The 20240-nt window shown below is 36.4% G+C and overlaps 1 protein-coding gene and 1 pseudogene across 2 annotated transcripts; both read right to left on the bottom strand.

Annotated features, from left to right (window-relative positions):
- Positions 1 to 316: 316 nt before the first annotated feature.
- Positions 317 to 18256, bottom strand: LOC137710385 (disease resistance protein RPM1-like). 2 transcript variants are annotated; one of them, XM_068449348.1, is made up of 5 exons: positions 18129 to 18256; positions 17923 to 17998; positions 4922 to 5008; positions 1198 to 3957; positions 317 to 703 (listed from the first exon to the last, which is right to left on the bottom strand). In XM_068449348.1, the coding sequence occupies exons 4-5, from the start codon at positions 3924 to 3926 to the stop codon at positions 679 to 681; spliced, it is 2754 nt and encodes a 917-aa protein (XP_068305449.1). In that variant the 5' UTR covers positions 3927 to 3957; positions 4922 to 5008; positions 17923 to 17998; positions 18129 to 18256; the 3' UTR covers positions 317 to 678. The 2 variants fall into 2 exon arrangements, with proteins under 2 accessions (XP_068305449.1, XP_068305450.1); XM_068449349.1 differs by lacking the exon at positions 4922 to 5008.
- On the bottom strand, positions 12702 to 17914 carry LOC137710384 (disease resistance protein RPM1-like; annotated as a pseudogene).
- Positions 18257 to 20240: the final 1984 nt, after the last annotated feature.

Genomic DNA, 20240 nt, shown 5'->3' with positions numbered 1-20240 from the left:
TTAAACTATAATAAAACTTTAATTTTAAATTAAAAAGGCTTTTTAATCCATATTGGCTTGATAGCACACATGTTAAAATTTGAATACAAGTATCACCGACGTGATAATATCGTACCATCTAATAATTTTTCAGGTGAAAGCATAGTGAACTAAAATATCAGCCACAGAATTTACTTCTCTAAAACTATATATATTTGAAAACTTGATAAAAAAATTTAAATATTGAAAATGAAAAATGGGTCATAAACATTGGTTTAGTTAGAATTGGTCTCATCAGTGACAGATTTGGTTCCAAACCAATATTATTACATCAAAATACATGCAAGCAAACAATAATATAAGTTCCTGTTACACAAAGAGAATCTTGGACATTATTCTCATCAGTGACACTGACAGATTCAGTTCCAAACAATATTATTACATCAAAACACAAGCAAGCAATCAATAATATAAGTTTCAGTTACACAAATAGAATCTTGGGCATTATTCAATTTCACAAAGGGCAAATAAGAAACCTAGATTGATCAACGTTTGCAACTTCACACAACGCACAAACAACAGGCAGATTCTTCCTTGTAGGGCGAATGACTCAACACGTATATAGTCAGCTCTGTTACTATAACGAAAGTTGAGATTCACCGCAAAATCAACTGGCATAAAGGAGAACTCACTGCAGTCTCACAAGTGCTTCTGAGGCTTGATTCTACAAAAAGGGTATTACAAAACAAAAGAAACACAGTTACTGAATAAAATCTCAATGCATGCATATTTTATGTCTTTGCCAAACTTTGTCTAAGATTGGACATGCAAATTGTAAGGGAAAATGATTTTTACACTCCGATGCACTACTTCCTTTTTTTCGTAGCCTAATAAATCAAAACACTAACGAACAAAATCAAGAGGAGCGCATAAGAAAAAACAAAAGAAAAAAAGGAGTAAGAAAATCATCAACCTTTTAACTTTCTAACGTAATAGTTCAAATGATTATGTTGTGGATTTTTTTTTTTTTTTTATTACAAAAATGCTACTTTTACCATATTTTTTGTACCATGTTTGTACCACAACTCTAATAGAAATGAGACTCACGTATGTCAATGGGCTCTACCTATATAAAAGAAGTGGTACAAATGTGATACAAAAAAATATGATAAGTCTAGCATTAATCAAAATTTTATGCAAGGATAAAAGTGTGCGTACCTTCTGTATACCAAAAAAGTTTTCATGACACCGCCTATTTTCTCTCTCATACCACACTGGATTTCAGGAATATGTTGTACCTTTGGATGATCCATGCCTCCTCTTACGGACTCTACAAGTTGCATTGGAACAATACTCAGATTCAAGCGTTCTACGTTAGCAAGGAACTCAATGCCCTGCGGCAATGCCTTTAACTCCAGGCAGCACGCAATGTCTAAGCCCCGGAGATTTGGCATCACCCCTTTCTCTATAACTATACCATTCAATAAGGGGAAGTTGACCAAGCATAAATGCTTAAGCTTTATGAAGCCTCTGGAGAAACACAATTTTTCGCCGACATATGCATTAAATAGCCCAAGCCTTTCAAGATTCGGCAATGCTTGAATGTGAGGTAGCACATCTTCTTCAAGTCTAGACCAACGTAGATGCATACGTGTCAGGTTTTGGAGTGAACCTAACCAAAGAGGCACCCTTTCTAGTTTTCCGGCCAATAAAACGTTTTGAAGGTCTGGAGGAGGTGAACGTAGCGCATTAACTCGAAGAAACTCCTCTTCATCACTTGCCTTTAAAAGCAAAGTGTGAAGGAGCTCTAACTTTTGAAGGGAGTCACAGAGGTCCATCTCGTCACTTGCTTTCACATTTGTAATACCGAGGCTTGTAAGTTGGGTCATATTCCTGATGACTTTAATAATCTTTCCTTCTGATTCAACAGAATGCAAAACTTGCAGTTTCTGTAATTTACTTAGATTCGATGCTGTTTTTGTCCCATTGAAATTTCTAAAGGCCGCCCAATCACCAGTGTAACAATACATGATTAGATGGCATAGGTTTACTAACTTGCAGATTGCTTTTGGAAGTGCCCTTATCTTACTCTGACAGATGTTCAAGGTTTGAAGGTTGCGAAGCCGTCCGATGGATTCTGGAAGCTCGTCAATTAAGGTTCTCTTCAAATTTAAATATCTTAAGTTGAACAAGTACACTAGTTCACCTGGAAATCTATCAATTGGAGCATCCTGCATATCTAGAACTCTCAACAACTTGAATCCAGAAGGCAATTTCTTTAACGTGCCAAAGACAAGAAGGGAGTGAAGCTCTGACATACCTGTGCAAGAATTAATTTCTCTTTCAGTTGTTTGAATTGACAATCGGCGGAAATCAGCTTTATCTACTATTTCTCTGCCAACATATGCAGCACCAAACTTTTCCTTTTTTGATGTCGACAAAGCAAGCTCACGCACAAGATCATGCATTTTACATGCTCCTAGTCCTCCAGCTTCATTCATTTCAACTTGTAGCATGCTACGAACAATAAGTTCCACAAGATAGCCCTCTGCAACTTCTTCTGGTGTGACCCCATCAATTGGTTCAACAAACCCTTCAGCTATCCATAACCTGATCAACCTTTTTCTTTTGATGAGATGATCTTCTGGGAAAAGGGCGCAATATAGGAAACATGGCTTCAACCGGTTGGGCAAATTGTTGAAACTAAGCAATAAGATGCTGCTCATTGGTTCTAGCATAGGATTGTTAGTCAAGTGCCAATTTAAGCTTTTGTATACAGTTTTCCATTCCGAAGATGACCTCTTGGAAGACATTAGAGCACCTAAAGTTACCACTGCCAGAGGTAGGCCTTTACACTTTTCCACAAGTTTCCATGCTAATGATTCAAGCTCTGGTGGACAAGATTTATTATTGTAACTTGAGAATGCTTTCTTGCTAAAGAGCTCCCAAGCTTCATTGTTTTCCAAAGGTTCAATTTCAAAAGGACATCTTTCAACTTCAAAAGAATAGTATGCTATGTCTTTCTTTCGAGTTGTAAGCATGATTCGACTTCCATGGTGTCTATTAAGAAGTGGTATCCTTATTTCTTGCCAAAGTTTAATATCCCACACATCATCCAATACAATGAGGTACCTTTTAGACTTCAAGTATGTCGACAACATCTCTAACAATTCTTTGTAACTCATGGAATCCAAATGTTCAGTCACCTCTTCCTTTCTTCCTCGGTGGAATTGCTTGATCAGATTTTTGAACAAGTCTTCGATCACATAGGTTTGAGAAACAGTGATCCATGCATAACAGTCAAAATGTCGCTTTACATTTTCGTTGTTGAAGGTATTGGCAACAAGAGTTGTCTTGCCTGATCCTCCCATCCCGACCACAGAAACAACCATTTCATTTTCCCCACCATTCATCAACAATCCCATTAACCTTTGCTTCTTGTCTTCAATCCCGATTAGTTCGTCTTCCATAATATAAAGAGACGACTCGGCTTTGTTCTTCACCCATCTGGGAACACCATCCGAACTTGTTCCTTCTATTGTAGAGACACCATATCTCTCATTCCTCTCTGGAATGGCTTTGATCTTTTTTGTGATTTTCTGTAATTTTTTGGCCATTCGATGCCTATACCAAAGATTCTTTGGAAAGTAAATGGTTCTGTGGAGCAATTTTGCAAATGGAGTCGCACTTTGTTTGTCATATATGTGATACAGGAACTTATCAATGACATTTTCCGCATCGCAGGTCAAATCTCTGACGCTTGTAACCCACGTTTTCTCTCCTTCTGTTTGTGCTTCCTTGCCTTCAGCATCTATTAAGAAAGATTTCATGCTTATGAGCTCCAGCTTAAGCTCATCAACTTCATCATGGACTGCCGCTATGGAAGATGCTTTGTTCTCAAGAATGGCCACAATTTTCCCAATCAATAGTGATGCAGCTGACTCCATATTGGCCTTCGATACTTGGTATGCAATTTGTCTGCAGAATAGACAAGTTTCAAAACAATAGAAAAAGAAAAAAAGAATGCAATGGATAAATTTTTGTATTGTACAAACTATGTGCTTAGTTTTCAAAACGAAACCACAAGCCAAAAGAATTCAAGACATAAATAAGGTACTCAAGAAATTTAAATTTCTGTTCTTAACTTTCATTCAGTTTAACAAAGGGCCAAACGTCAAAAGTTCGAAAACTACTTTTCGAGTCTTAATTTTTTGTAAGAACACAGAATTAAAGAATTTGGTTCAAGAACAAAAATCTATGATTGAAAATGTCTAACTCATTCAATCTAATTCTTCCACCAAATGTCATGGATTTTTGTCAGTGTTAAGGATAACAAAAAGTTTCAATTCTTTGTAGGTGGCAGTTGATAAGTACCACAAAATTGTTGTTAAAATAAAGTACACACGCCGAAAAGAAGAACGGAATGTTTCGGGTATAGTAGATTGAACTCTACACAAATGCCACACAATTTTTTGCCCTTAATTAGACATTGAACGATGCACAAATAGGTTTTGGGTAAACACGTTAACCATTGTTTTAAAAATCCCTACAACCCTAGGTGGTTGACCACCGTCCAGATTAATGCCTAAGAATTTGAAAATTACGAAAGAGCACCTAGACCTACCTAGGCGCCCGCACCCGCCTACCTAGAAGTTAGATAACTTTCACTTTGCATTTATTTTTTCAAGACATTGTAATATACTTGCTGAATACTTTCATTTTTTCAATAAATTGTTATAAGCTTTACAGAAAATAGATAACTTTCATTTTGCATTTTATTTTTTCAATAAATTGTTATTTTTTCAATAAATTGTCACGCCCCGATCTTGAGATACACCCGGAATCGACACACGCATATGATCAGTAGCGGTACAATATAAAATACGTAGTCACTGGGACTCATACATATAATATACATCAAAACTCAGCGGAAATAACTTACAACAAAGGGTGGCAAACCTATTCTCAAATGCGATGCCCACATAGCTACATAACTTGCAACCTTCTTCTCTAACCACTACCTATTACTCTGCAAAATACCGGGCAAATGAAACCCGTGGGAATGGCACTCCGGGCAAATGAAACCCAGATAAGCTACGAAGCTCCTGTAAAAATAAAAAAATCGCCTAAGCTCTTGCCTGCCACCGACTAGCGCCTAGTGCAATTCGTTAATGATTAAGGTAATTATCGGGTCGCCCATTAAGAACCTGATGAGATACCGTTTTCCAAATCTAAATATTAGGTATATTAATTTCTTGCATGACCTATTAAATGAACGTGATATGACACGATTCATTAAGGAATTAAGGCGTTATTGGGTCACTTGTTAAGAATTCATTAAGATAACAAATTTAACACGACATTACCTATTAAAGTGACGAATATGGCGCGAAAACAACAAAAACACGATAAATATAACTCGTTTGCTTGCTTAAATTACTAAAATAAAACACCAAATAATATTGATTACCTGTTAAAATGACGAATATGACACGAAAACATAAAAAACACAATGAATATAACTTGTTTGCTTGCTAAATTATTAAAATAAAACACCAAATAATATTGATTAGACTTGCAACCAAATTCAACTTAATGGCGTATAGATCAATAACTTACCCCTTTTTTATACCAGCAATGTTGTTGAAGAAGAAATCAAATTTGAAGTCTTGCGTTAAAGGATGAATGCTCAGAATCTGAATTACATATATAATAAGAAAAAAAGGTGAAACAAAAGTCAGATGTAGCTCATAAACCCCTATACTTTCTTCCAGAAAATTTCTAGAAGGATATTAGATGTGGTAGTAAGAGTGCAGAATAACATACCCTGGGGCATATGGAAGCTCACAAAAGAGTTGCAATGATATGCTTCGGTTGCTCTGGCGTGGTTATTGTTGGGCTCCTTTGTCAATGAAAATAAAAATATCAAATACGAGATGAAGGGATTGGAGCTCGCTAATAGAATATAGCCATTCCTAACCTCTCCCGTCAATTCCACGAGCCTCTTATCTATTCTCATTTGATTCGACGGAGAAACAAGTGCAATTAGAGAATTCACTTTAATAGAAACAATTGCAAGTTATGATTGAAGTCATGAAGTCATGAAAGAAAGACCAATACTTTTTGGCTCTTACGAATAGTTTCTGCCAAAGACCAATAATTTCAGACGAAGACCAAAACCTTTGGACAAAGACGAAGACCAAAACCGCGTAGGATGTGTTTTGCTCGCCGACAATAATTGCGAGGTGGGGTCATATTGACGTTGCACTAGCTTCGAATAAATTAAAAATATAATAGAAAACTCTTATTTCAAATAACAAACACAAGATTTTGTAAAATCACTCAAGCACACTGTAATTTTAATTCACATTACGAAAGTTTATATACACTTCCAGTAAAGTTCAATTACTTTTTTATGATTTTCTGAAGTTTGATGGAGCACATTACCCGCAATATATTAATCTCAACACTTACGGTAACATAAAACAGTTGATATGTGCAGACATATTCTATGATCAGTTCCGTTTTGATCCTAAATTCAAGTGTTGGTTAAATATTAAAAATCAAAGATGGAGGTCGGTTAAAGAGCAGAGGCTGACGGGGCTTACGATTGTGCCTGCCCCCTTTGGTTGGTGCGTGCCTACCCCAACCTTGGGAGAACAGAAGCTGGCTGCTAGTAAGTGAAGCCATCGTCGATCTAATAAAACCAATGAACCATGCCGAGACACAGAGACACCATCGTCCAACGGACGACAACAAGTCATAGACATCACCTACCAATGCACGTGCAGCCTTGCAGGGAATAATATCACATCTCCTTTTGAAAGATGCGCTTGACTTGCAGGGAATCTCATCTCCTTGGAATCACATATTCTGCTATTTGATATATCACTCTTAAATTGGTAAACTAATAATTGTTGAATGGTAGGTTTTCAAGCACTTAAAGATTTCTTTCTCGTATTCAGTTCTCATAAAGAAAGATTGGTACAGTTTGTTCATCTTTACTAAATTAATCGTGACTGAAAGAATATGGCATGCTTTAAGTTTTCTATTTCGACTTTCAAGCTAATGGTTTTGGTTGAATAAATTTAGTGACAGATACAACCACTTTCGGCTAATGTCGTTGTCAATTTTGTAAGCATATGCAAATATATACTTTTGTTCTGACCTTGCCAAGGAATATTGATGAAGCGTCTCAACTCAGCAAGCTCGGTAAAGTCCTCTACCAAAGCAAATGGTGTTGATCATTATATATGTCAAATACGAAATAGTCGATCATACATATGTTAGTTTTGATTATTAAGTTTTGAACTTGATAATTATAACAAAGAGAAAATATATGCTTTGAACATGATAAATTCTTATATGCATATGAAAAGCATACTTAGAAGCATATGTAAATATGCATAAATTATTTTACTTGTTTTTGAGACTATATTCTGTCAAAATAGTCTGGGTGTTTCGGCACTAGTACATGAGTAAGTCCATTGCTCTGTTTTTCATGGGTAATATAAATTCATGGAAATATTTTCAATCAGTTGTGTTACATGATAATGTGTAGGAAACATATATAGACCGAACGTAATAGCCATGTCATTGGTTGTTGTTGGAAATAATCAATATGGATTAAAATTTTAAGTTTTGCAAACATGTAGCAAAATGACATATGGCATATTTCTTTTTAAGGGGATTGAGTTGTCCTATATTGCTTGAGATGATCCTATGCAAAGACATAAATATATGATAAATCTGGCAGATTAGCACTAATCATGCGGTAAAATTATTGTTATGTCCAGAATATATACACTATGTACTCGTACTTGAGTATGACTGGGGATTAATTCAAGTAATGTTTAGTCATATTAACTCCATAAGGAATCTGCATGACTACTCAAAATTAGTTTTGTCTACAATTTTGCGTTCCTATCTCAGTATAGTCATGTAAGGGTGCGTTTGTTGCACTGGACTAACTTAGTGAAACGTTTGATGCAGTATTGGACTAAAAATCAAAATAATAACAAACTTTAATATTACATTATTTAATACATATCTATTAATATTTTAATACATACTTAATATTTTATTATTATGCAACATTTTTCATTTTCTTAAGAACTCTCCCTCTCCCTAGACACTGTTCTGTTTTTCTCCCTCTTTGACCCCGTCACACTCTCTTCGTTTCTCCATCTTTTTTTTGCATTTCAGATCCTTCAAAACTATTTTTTTGCAAAATTTCACATTCCCTAGAAACAAGCTGATGGGTTATTTCTCCCTCTGATCAAGTTATTACTACCTGGCTTTGTTCTTTCAATCGTTGTTGTTGAAATGTTGAGATGTTTCTTTTATTCAACCATTTGCTTTAGTAGCATTTTATCTCCATTTTCAACATATATGAGCTTTAGGAAAGCCTATATCTGCCCTTGATTTGATTTACTTCGTCAATTTCTCTTTTCATTTTTTCGTGTTTCTAAATTCTTCGAATGGTTAAGATGTTTGGTCTACAGTTGGAGCATGTGGTTGAGACCGATGTCCTGATTTTGCAGTGTGAGATTGCTTTCTTGCATCTGCAGTGCGAGACCGATGTTGCTATTGATGTGCAAAGGACGAGATCCATGGGTCTGAAAGCAGAAAGAGTGAGATCAACAGAGGATTAGAGGAGCGAACGAAGCTGGTCTTAGCAGTCTGGCTGTTTTTGGAGGGTCTCGCTAAGACCCTTTAGTGAAGGCTTTAGTGAACGCAAGTCCCTCCTAGTCCCACCAATGCTAATCCCTGATACTAAAAAACACAGAATTAGACTAGATGTTAGTCTAGTCCAATCCAATGAGGGCTAAGGATGGCAAACAAACACGCCCTAATTGTACATGACTAGTTAACTATGAAATTGATGCATAACTTGTGGATTGACTGAGAGTGACAGAAAGCATTTGGTGGCAAGAACAAGAACATTATACAAGTGAATGAGGTTTGCAGTAATTATGTGACAATTCTCGTTTGTATTTTATCTATTTATATGACAATTATGGTTGGTCATGTGATTATATATATGTTTATAAAGAAGTGGTGCACATATGTATTTATTTCATTCAAAGCATATGGCTAAAATTGATAAGCATAAGTTTTCAAACTTGTATATAGTTTGTTAGTTTTTCCTATGCCTAAAAAATTTAAACAATGTTTTGATGAGTCAAATTTTTATGTGCCATAAGGGGAGAAGAAAAGAAATTATTCAAGGCTAATGTATGGAATGTATTGGAGATTTTTCTTTTGGAAGAAAAGAATTTTGGTTGTTCCTTTACTTAATTTGGTATTTACAAGGCTAATGCACGATTTTGATGCTAATGGTTAGGAGTCTTGTACTACGGAAATAAAGGTACAAAAGGAAAGGAACCCGTTTGACTTAAGAAAGCATTTAGGTGATATCACAATTTTGGCTTTTGAATTAAAAGCGATTGTGTTGTTTAAAGTGTTTCCATTTTGAATCTATTAGCTCCATCATGTTTTCTCATACGTGTTGATATCCTTGTGGCGGAAGATTGATATTACAGTTCTTATACAACTTGATCTATATGTGATTAATCTCTTTTCAAGTATGTTGTTAGGTTTTTTGAGATTATTAAATTAAGGCCATTTGTTGGCAAGACTTGAAGCTTGAATTAGGTTATCATAATTTTGTCACTTACAGCTAATTAATCCATGTGATGTTTGTATTGTTTCAGGCTGGAGGTGATCAAGGTCTTGTCAACTAAGCAAGCCGTAGTGGCTTAGCTAGTTGATGCTGGGACTGTGGTTTTAAGTTACTTCAATCAACATGGCATCTTAATTAGAATAAAAGGGATAATCTTCTTGCTTGTAGATGTGGATTGTTTCCTTTGTTTTAATTAAGATGGCATAGTATGGGTTTTATTTCAAAAGAGTTTGTGTAAACTTCATCTTGCCCATAGGTGTTGAAGTTTTTTTTATGAAGCTAACTCTTGTGACATATAATCCAGTACTAGAAACTAATTAATTTGCTTGCCCGTAGGTGTAAATTAATCTAGTTTCATGAAGTTGATTGGGGATAAAGTTCCATGCCATCAGTTACAAAATCCCACTATGAGCCCCATAATAGTTTGTGGTTTTAAGGCATGGAAATCGGTTGCATCATGACGTATTTTGTGTCTCTTCATGAGACTTGTTGATGCAAAGTATTGGACCCATGAAGGTTAATCAAGGATTGCTAAGGTACACATTATTTAAGTCTTATGCTTGTAAATCTTTTCAATTTGAACTATGATGTTGTTTTTAGAGGATGAAATTTGACTACTAGAGTTTCCTTTGGACATTGAGATTGAAATGATATGAAACTGAATTTGTTATGGATGTATAAATTCATGATAGATGCACATAATTGTTTCTGGCTAATTGTCTTGATTTAAATCGGATGAATGACATGTTTAATGGTCACCAAATGACCTGAATTTTTTATATGTTCAACATATATATGTCTACTATGTGTCTGCACATTTTCGTAAGTTTTTGCCATGTAATGTAATTACGGTGAATTTACTAGTAACCCATGCTCGTACAGACAGTTTTGCTGGCAGATTGTTTTTGTCTTTTGAGACGTCACTTTAGATAATTATTTTGACCTAAAATGGCTCTATATTTTTATTTTATGAAGATTAATATGTCTATTCTGATCTGCAAAATTTTAGTACCAACTAAGCTTATAAATTAATTATGATAAATTCTAAAGTAATTGTAACTCATTGCTGAAATTCTGTTTGATAACTTTATGTTGGTTGTGATGTGACATCCCACATTGCCCAGGGGAGTGATCCTTAAATGTATATTCCCATCCCTACCTAGCACGAGGCCTTTTGGGAGCTCACTAGCTTCGGGTTCCATGGGAACTCCGAAGTTAAGCGAGTAGTGCACGAGAGCATTCCCAGGATGGGTGGCCCATCGGGAAGTTCTCGTGTGAGTTCCCAGAAACAAAACCGTGAGGGCGTGGTCGGGGCCTAAAGCGGACAATATCGTGCTACGGTGGTGGAGTCGGGCCCGGGAAGTGATCCGCCCCGGGCCGGGATGTGACAAATTGGTATCAGAGCCAATCCCTGGCCGGAAATGTGTCGACGAGGACGTCGGGCCCCTAAGGGGGGTGGATTGTGACATCCCACATCGCCCAGGGGAGTGATCCTTAAATGTATATTCCCATCCCTACCTAGCACGAGGCCTTTTGGGAGCTCATTGGCTTTGGGTTCCATGGGAACTCCGAAGTTAAGCGAGTAGTGCACGAGAGCATTCCCAGGATGGGTGGCCCATCGGGAAGTTCTCGTGTCAGTTCTCAGAAACAAAACCGTAAGGGCGTGGTCGGGGCCTAAAGCGGACAATATCGTGCTACGGTGGTGGAGTCGGGCCCGGGAAGTGATCCGCCCCGGGCCGGGATGTGACATGTGATGTCTATTTAATTATGTCTAAAATATGAAGCAATTTTGTTTAGGTACATCCTTGAAAGAATATATGAATGAGTGTTTGCCCAAGTGGGAGAATTAGTGAAAGAAAATTGGGCTTCACACTCATTAACTTATTTGCAATAAGTGTATAAACTCTAAAAGCTTAGTGGGAGTTGTTCTAAAGTTTTGAGCATTAAGTAGACCTGCATAAAGTGTTATTCTATCTTCCATGAATATGTGTTTTGGTTGATGAAATTAGAATTATGCCATGACTCGAATGACAATAATATGTTTAAGTTGCATAATGAGTACTTGGTGTATGTGTATATTTTTACTTGCAATCATTTGGATGCCTTGATTGATTATTTGTTAATCTTTAGAAAGAATTTTGAGGCTCATGGGGACTTAGCACAAATATGGAATTATTAATGCAAATAGATGGTTGTGAAATGCATGATTTTGTATAAACATCGGTGAATGTCTTAGTTTTACCTTTCATTGAGATTATGTTATTTAAGGTGTTAAGGAAAGGTTAAAGAAAGATAATTTTGTTGTGATATGCATTCATTGACAAAGTAAGGGTGTTCCCACAAGCATATTTCAAAAGTATGATTTAAGTAGTGATTTGCAAAATAAGTGACGATGTTGCAAATCAGTGGGAGCTTAAGTTTCATGTAATTAATGCCTTACATTTGCAGATGACTTATAAGGTATGTATGGTTGTTTGAATCCATTATTAAGTTTAATCTTCGGTTGGATTCATTGAGTCACGTGTTTGGCCCAGAGCTTGGGGAGAAGAGCTTCACGTTCCGACTTCGGTAGAGCTGCAATCATTTCGACCAGCTTCAGCCCACGTGAGAGGCCGTACTTGCGGCACACGGTGGTCTTGAGGGTGTTTAGGTCGACGTTTTGGCCTTTCCGGGAGAGGTCGACCATGGAGCTGACGATTTCAATGATGGCTCGGACCCGAGCCTTTTCTTAGGATAGTCCATGGGCCTCGAATCAGCCCCGACCCCGTCGGGGTTGCTTTCTGGCGGGCTCGGATACTGGCAGAAAGCTTTTAATCCAGTTGTAAGAAATTGCACACATGTTAAAATTTGAATAGAAGTATCACTAGCTGACGTGGTAATATCGTACCATCAAATAATTTCTCAGGTAAAAACCATAGTGAGCTAAAACATCCCTAAAAAATTTGCTTCTCTAAAACAATATATATTTGAAAACTTGATAAAAAAACAATAAATATTGAAAATGAAAAATGGTTCATAATCATTGGTTTAGTTAGAATTGGTCTCATCAGTGACAGATTCAGTTCCAAACCAATATTATTACATCAAAATACACGCAAGCAAACAATAATATAAGTTCTTGTTACACAAACAGAATCTTGGGCATTATTCTTATTAGTGACATATTCAATTTCAAACCAATATTATTACATCAAAACACACGCAAGCAATCAATAATATAAGTTTCAGTTACACAAATAGAATCTTGGGCATTATTCAATTTCACAAAGGGCAAATAAGAAACCAAGATTGACCAATGTTTGCAACTTCACACAACACACAAACTACGGACGGATTCTTCCTTGTAGGGTGAATGACTCAACACGTATATAATCAGCTCTGTTATTATAACGAAAGTTGACATTCACTGCAAAATCAACTAGCACAAAGGGGAACTCACTGCAGTCTCACGAGTGCTTCTGAGGCTTGATTCTACAAAAAAGATATTACAAAACAAAAGAAACACAGTTACCGAATAAAATCTTAATGCATGCATATTTTAGGTCTTTGCAGACTTCTGTATAAGATTGGACATGCAAATTATAAGGGAAAATGATTTTTACACTCCAATGCACTACTTCCTCTTTTTCGTAGCCTCACAATTGAATAAATCAGAAACACTAACGAACAAAAACAAGAGGAGTGCACAAGAAAAAAAAAAAAAAAAAGAGTATGAAAATCATCAATCTTTTTAACTTTCTAACGTAATATTTCAAATCATTATGTTGTGGATTTTTTTTTTTTATAAAAATACTACATTTATCATATTTTTCAAACCACATTTGTTCCATATCTGTAATAGAAATGAAATCCACATATGTCAATGGGTCATACCTCTATAAAAGAAGTTGTACAAATGTGATACAAAAAATATGGTAAGTCTAGTATTAATCAAAATTTTATACAAGGATAGAAGTGTGCGTACCTTTTATGAGAGTGAATACCAGAAAAGCTTTCCTGACACCACATATTTTCTCTCTCATAAAACAGGCGGATTTCAGGAATATGTTGTATCTTTGGATGATCCATGCCTCCTTTTACGGAATCTATAAGTTGCGTTGGAACAGAATCTAGATTCAAGCGTTCTACGTTAGCAAGGAACTCAATGCCATGCGGCAATGCCTTTAACTCCAGGCAGCACACAATGTCTAAGCTCCAGAGATTTGGCATCACCCCTTTCTCTATAACTATACCATTCAGTAAGGGGAAGTTGACCAACCATAAATGCTTAAGCTTTATGAAGCCTTTGGAGAAACACAATTTTTTGCCAACATATGCATTACATAGCTCAAGCATTTCAAGATTCGGCAATACTTGAATGTAGATGCATATCTTCTTCAAGTCTAGACCAACGTAGATGCATACTTGTCAGGTTTTGGAGTGAACCTAACCAAAGAGGCACCCTTTCTAGTTTTCCGGCCAATAAAACGTTTTGAAGGTCTGGAGGAGGTGAACGTAGCGCATTAACTCGAAGAAACTCCTCTTCATCACTTGCCTTTAAAAGCAAAGTGTGAAGGAGCTCTAACTTTTGAAGGGAGTCACAGAGGTCCATCTCGTCACTTGCTTTCACATTTGTAATACTGAGGCTTGTAAGTTGGGTCATATTCCTGATGACTTTAATAATCTTTCCTTCTGATTCAACAGAATGCAAAACTTGCAGTTTCTGTAATTTACTTAGATCCGATACTGTTTTTGTCCCATTGAAATATCTAAAGCCCGAAAAATCACCAGTGTAACAATACATGATTAGATGGCATAGGTTTACTAACTTGGAGATTGCTTTTGGAAGTGCCCTTATCTTACTCTGACAGATGTTCAAGGTTTGAAGGTTGCGAAGCCGTCCGATGGATTCTGGAAGCTCGTCAATTAAGGTTCTCTTCAAATTTAAATATCTTAAGTTGAACAAGTACACTAGTTCACCTGGAAATCTATCAATTGGAGCATCCTGCATATCTAGAACTCTCAACAACTTGAATCCAGAAGGCAATTTATTTAACGCGCCAAAGACAAGAAAGGAGTGAAGCTCTGACATACCTGTGCAAGAATTAATTTCTCTTTTACTTGTTTGAATTGACAATCGGCGGAAATCAGCTTTATCTACTATTTCTCTGCCAACATATGCAGCACCAAACTTTTCCTTTTTTGATGTCGACAAAGCAAGCTCACGCACAAGATCATGCATTTTACATGCTCTTAGTTCTCCAGCTCCATTCTTCTCAACTTGTAGCATGCTACGAACAATAAGTTCCACAAGATAGCCCTCTGCAACTTCTTCTGGTGTGACCCCATCAATTGGTTCAACAAACCCTTCAGCTATCCATAACCTGATCAACCTTTTTCTTTTGATGAGATAATCTTCTGGGAAAAAGGCGCAATATAGGAAACATGGCTTCAACCGGTTGGGCAAATTGTTGAAACTAAGCAATAAGATGCTGCTCATTGGTTCTAGCATAGGATTGTTAGTCAATTGCCAATTTAAGCTTTTGTATACTGTTTTCCATTCCGAAGATGACCTCTTGGAAGACATTAGAGCACCTAAAGTTACCACTGCCAGAGGTAGGCCTTTACACTTTTCCACAAGTTTCCATGCTAATGATTCAAGCTCTGGTGGACAAGATTTATTATTGTAACTTGAGAATGCTTTCTTGCTAAAGAGCTCCCAAGCTTCATTGTTTTCCAAAGGTTCAATTTCAAAAGGACATCTTTCAACTTCAAAAGAATAGAAGGCTATGTCTTTCTTTCGAGTTGTAAGCATGATTCGACTTCCATGGTGTCTATTAAGAAGTGGTATCCTTATTTCTTGCAAAAGTTTAATATCCCACACATCATCCAATACAACGAGGTACCTTTTAGACTTCAAGTATGTCGACAATATCTCTAACAATTCTTTGTAACTCATGGAATCCAAATGTTCAGTCACCTCTTCCTTTCTTCCTTGGTGGAATTGCTTGATCAGATTTTTGAACAAGTCTTCGATCACATAGGTTTGAGAAACAGTGATCCATGCATAACAGTCAAAATGCCGCTTTACATTTTCGTTGTTGAAGGTATTGGCAACAAGAGTTGTCTTGCCTGATCCTCCCATCCCGACCACAGACACAACCATTTCATTTTCCCCACCATTCATCAGCAATCCCATTAACCTTTGCTTCTTGTCTTCAATCCCGATTAGTTCGTCTTCCATAATATAAAGAGACGACTCGGCTTTGTTCTTCACCCATCTGGGAACACCATCCGAACTTGTTCCTTCTATTGTAGAGACACCATATCTCTCATTCCTCTCTGGAATGGCTTTGATCTTTTTTGTGATTTTCTGTAATTTTTTGGCTATTCGATGCCTATACCAAAGATTCTTTGGAAAGTAAATGGTTCTGTGGAGCAATTTTGCAAATGGAGTCGCACTTTGTTTGTCATATATGTGATACAGGAACTTATCAATGACATTTTCCGCATCGCAGGTCAAATCTCTGATGCTTGTAACCCACGTTTTCTCTCCTTCTGTTTGTGCTTCCTTGCCTTCAGCATCTATTAAGAAAGATTTCATGCTTATGAGCTCCAGCTTAAGCTCATCAACTTCATCATGGACTGCCGCTATGGAAGATGCTTCGTTCTCAAGAATGGCCGCAATTTTCCCAATCAATAGTGATGCAGCTGACTCCATATTGGCCTTCGATACTTGGTATGCAATCTGTCTGCAGAATAGACAAGTTTCAAAACAATAGAAAAAGAAAAAAAGAATGCAATGGATAAATTTTTGTATTTTACAAACTATGTGCTTAGTTTTCAAAACGAAACGACAAGCCAAAAGAAATCAAGATATAAATAAGGTACTCAAGAAATTTAAATTTTTGTTCTGAACTTTCATTCGGTTTAACAAAGGGCCAAACTTCAAAAGTTCGAAAACTACTTCTCGAGTCTTTCTTGCAAGAACACAGAATTAAAGAATTTGGTTCAAGAACAAAAATCTATGATTGAAAATGTCGAACTCATTCAATCTAATTCTTCCACCAAATGTCATGGATTTTTGTCAGTGTTAAGGATAACAAAAAGTTTCAATTCTTTGTAGGTGGCAGTTGACAAGTACCACAAAATTGTTGTTAAATGAAAGTACACACGTCGAAAAGAAGAACGGAATGTTTCGGGTATAGTAGATTGAACTCTACACAAATGCCACACAATTTTTTGCCCGACCCGTTAATTAGACATTGAATGATGCACAAATAGGTTTTGGGTAAACATGTTAACCACTGTTTTAAAAATCCCCACGACCCTAGGTGGTTGGCCACCGTCCAGATTAATGACTAGGAATTTGAAAATTACGAAGAGCGCCTAGACCTACTTAGGCGCCCGCACCCGCCTACACAGAAGTTAGATAACTTTCACTTTGCATTTTATTTTTTCAAGACATTGTGATAGACTTGTTGAATACTTTCATTTTTTCAATAAATTGTTATAGGCTTTACAGAAAATAGATAACTTTCATTTTGCGTTTTATTTTTTCAATATATTGTAATAGTGTCACGCTCTGACCTGAGATACGCCCGAAATCGACATGCGCAGGTAGAACAGTAGCGGTACAATATAAAATACATAGTCACTGAGACTCATACATATAATATACATCAAAGCTCAGCGGAAATAACTTACAACAAAGGGTGGCAAACCTATTCTCAAATGTGATGCCCACACAGCTACATAACTTGCAACCTTCTTCTCTAACCACTACCTATTATTCTGCAAAATACCGGGCAAATGAAACTCGTGGGAATGGCACTCCGGGCAAATGAAACCCAGATAACTACGAAGCTCGTGTAAAAATAAAAAAATCGCCTAAGCTCTTGTCTGCCGCCGACTAGCGCCTAGCGCAATTCGTTAATGATTAAGGTAATTATCGGGTCGCCCATTAAGAACCTAATGAGATATCGTTTTCCAAATCTAAATATTAGGTATATTAATTTCTTGCATGGCCTATTAAATGAACGTGAGATGACACAATTCGTTAGGAATTAAGGCGTTATTGGGTCACTTGTTAAGAATTCATTAAGATAACAAATTTGACACGACATTATGTGTTAAAGTCATGAATATGACACAAAAACGACAAAAACACGATAAATATAACTCGTTTGCTTGCTTAAATTACTAAAATAAAACACCAAATAATATTGATTAGACTTCCAACCAAATTCAACTTAATGGCGTATAAATCAATAACTTACCCCTTTTTACACAAGCAATGTTATTGAAGAAGAAATCGAATTTGAAGTCTTGTCTTCAAGGATGAATGCTCATAATCTGAATTACATATATAATAAGAATAAAAAGTGAAACAAAAGTCAAATGTAGCTCATTAGCCGTTATACTTTCTTCCATAAAATTTCTAGAAAGATATTAGATACTGTAGTAAGAGTGCAGAATAACATACCCTGGGGCATAGGGAAGCTCACAAAAGAGTTGATATCGTTGCAACTGAAGCATACTTTTTGGGTCTTACGAATAGTTTCTGTCAAAGACCAATAATTTCAGACCAAGACCAAAACCTTTGGACAAAGATGATGATGTGATGTACGTGGCAATTTGTAAACCGTGGAACTGAAACAGCGTAGGATGTATTTTGCTCGCCGACAATAATTGCGAGGTGGGGTCATAATTAAAGTTGCACTAGCTTCGAATAAATTAAAAATATAATAGAAAACTCTTATTTCAAATAACAAACACAAGATTTTGTAAAATCACTCAAGCACACTGTAATTTTAATTCACATTACAAAAGTTTATGTACACTTCCAGTAAAGTTCAATTACTTTTTTAGTCTCTGACTCAACACTCATCAAGGGTGAGTTGCTAACTCTAGGATGAATTTTTTTGGTCAAATTATCGTGACACCGATTGACAATTATACCATATTAATTTTGTGTAAATCGATAATGATACAGTATTGTAGCAAATTGAAATTTTAGGTACGATATTGGTATTTGATAATATTACCGACGATATCATCAAACCGTATTGAAAAATTAATAAATAATAATTTATATTCATATATAAAAATAAATATAGAATAGAATTAAGGAACAAATATTTTTATTCTTTTTTAGCCACTAAATTTTATAGCATTCAATGATCTTGATTAGCATTAATGTTGAAAATTTTAAACCTTAAGTGACATGGATGATGATGTGAATTATAAGTAATAAATAAACAATTATATTAAATGAACAAGAATCAATTAATCCAATCAAACTCAAAAGGAAAAAAATCAACTGCTCACGAACGTAAGGAGGAGGAGAGAAAATCCGTCTTTACTGCATGTTGATTTGATTCGTTTGATACAAAATTAAGAAGCACACAAAGCGTATCGAGCAATCTCGATTTTTTGAATTGTTTTGTTCGGTAAACAAAACTAAACCTAAAACCCTAATTCTTCATTCTGGGTATTTTGAGTGATAAATTAGATTGTGGAAGACTTGCAAATCATAAACTGACACATGGGTAAGACGAGCTTCTTCCGTCAACCTCAAGCTCTCCTACCACATTTCCGGGGTCTGGTAAGGCAGAGAAGAGATAAGATCCATGCTCCAATTCTCAACCCCACATTCCCCAACAATCTCCATAGCCTCATAAACCTCCCGAACACCATGAGCTCTCCCATAAGCTTTCAGCGGCTCTTCTTGAAACGCCTGAACTCCCAACGACACCCTATTCACACCCAACTCCATCATGGTGGGGGCAATGGTTGAGGTATTTTTTTCGAACAGCTGGCGCGGTGTGTGCGAAGCAGGTGAAGGTAGTGCGTGGCGGTGGCTTCGGCGGCGATAGGCGTTTGGCGGGAAAGGTTGAGAAAATGGGAGCGAAGCTTGATTTAAGCATTAATGGAGTCGGAACGAGGAGCGTGAGCGAACAGCTTTCAGCTTGTTATTCCGAAATTGGAAATGGCTTCGCTGGTTCATATGAAACACGAGACGACGACGTTTCAGTGATGTGAAAATATCATTTTCGAATTTGGAGAGTTTAATTATAATTACAATGTCTCATTTTAAGCACTCTGAATATCTCCATCCATTTTGACCATTTTACATTTGATTTTGTGTCTCAAATAGGAGAACAACTTACATGAAATAAGTTCATTATCTCTATGACATTTCATCTAATAATACATTATCATGTGCATTATTAAACCAGAACATTACGCGACGTTCAACTGTTCCACGTAAGTCCTCAAAGGTAGACCAAACGAACAAAAATGTATGAACATGAGCCAGCCAGGTGAATCAATGGATGACATTTACAACCACCTAAAATGGTTGGTGATATTGACACTCTTTTTACCTCTTACACATTTCCTATTAATTTATATCCTTTGATCTTTTTCTATACATTCGATCTGATAGATGAAAATTAAGAGGAGTGAGAAAGACACAAGGGGAAGTGTGAATACCACCACCCTACGTAAAATGGGAAGACCAAAGTCAAAAGAATGGAATTAAAAAGAAGAACTTTAACGAAAAATCACATTTTAAAACTAAAAAGTCAATCCT

Source organism: Pyrus communis, chromosome 12 (genome assembly GCF_963583255.1).
Source record: "Pyrus communis chromosome 12, drPyrComm1.1, whole genome shotgun sequence".
Lineage (NCBI taxonomy): Eukaryota > Viridiplantae > Streptophyta > Magnoliopsida > Rosales > Rosaceae > Pyrus > Pyrus communis.
Note: the sequence above shows the minus strand (reverse complement) of the source record. Positions and strands in the feature narration are given on the sequence as shown.

Bases quoted from the DNA above. Each gene is read 5' to 3' on its own strand.
- LOC137710385 (XM_068449348.1), bottom strand. From the start codon at position 3,926: ATGGAGTCAGCTGCATCACTATTGATTGGGAAAATTGTGGCCATTCTT. The intron at 704-1,197 runs GTACGCACACTT...CCCTTTTTGTAG, and splicing joins ACTTTTTTGGTATACAGAAG to AATCAAGCCTCAGAAGCACT.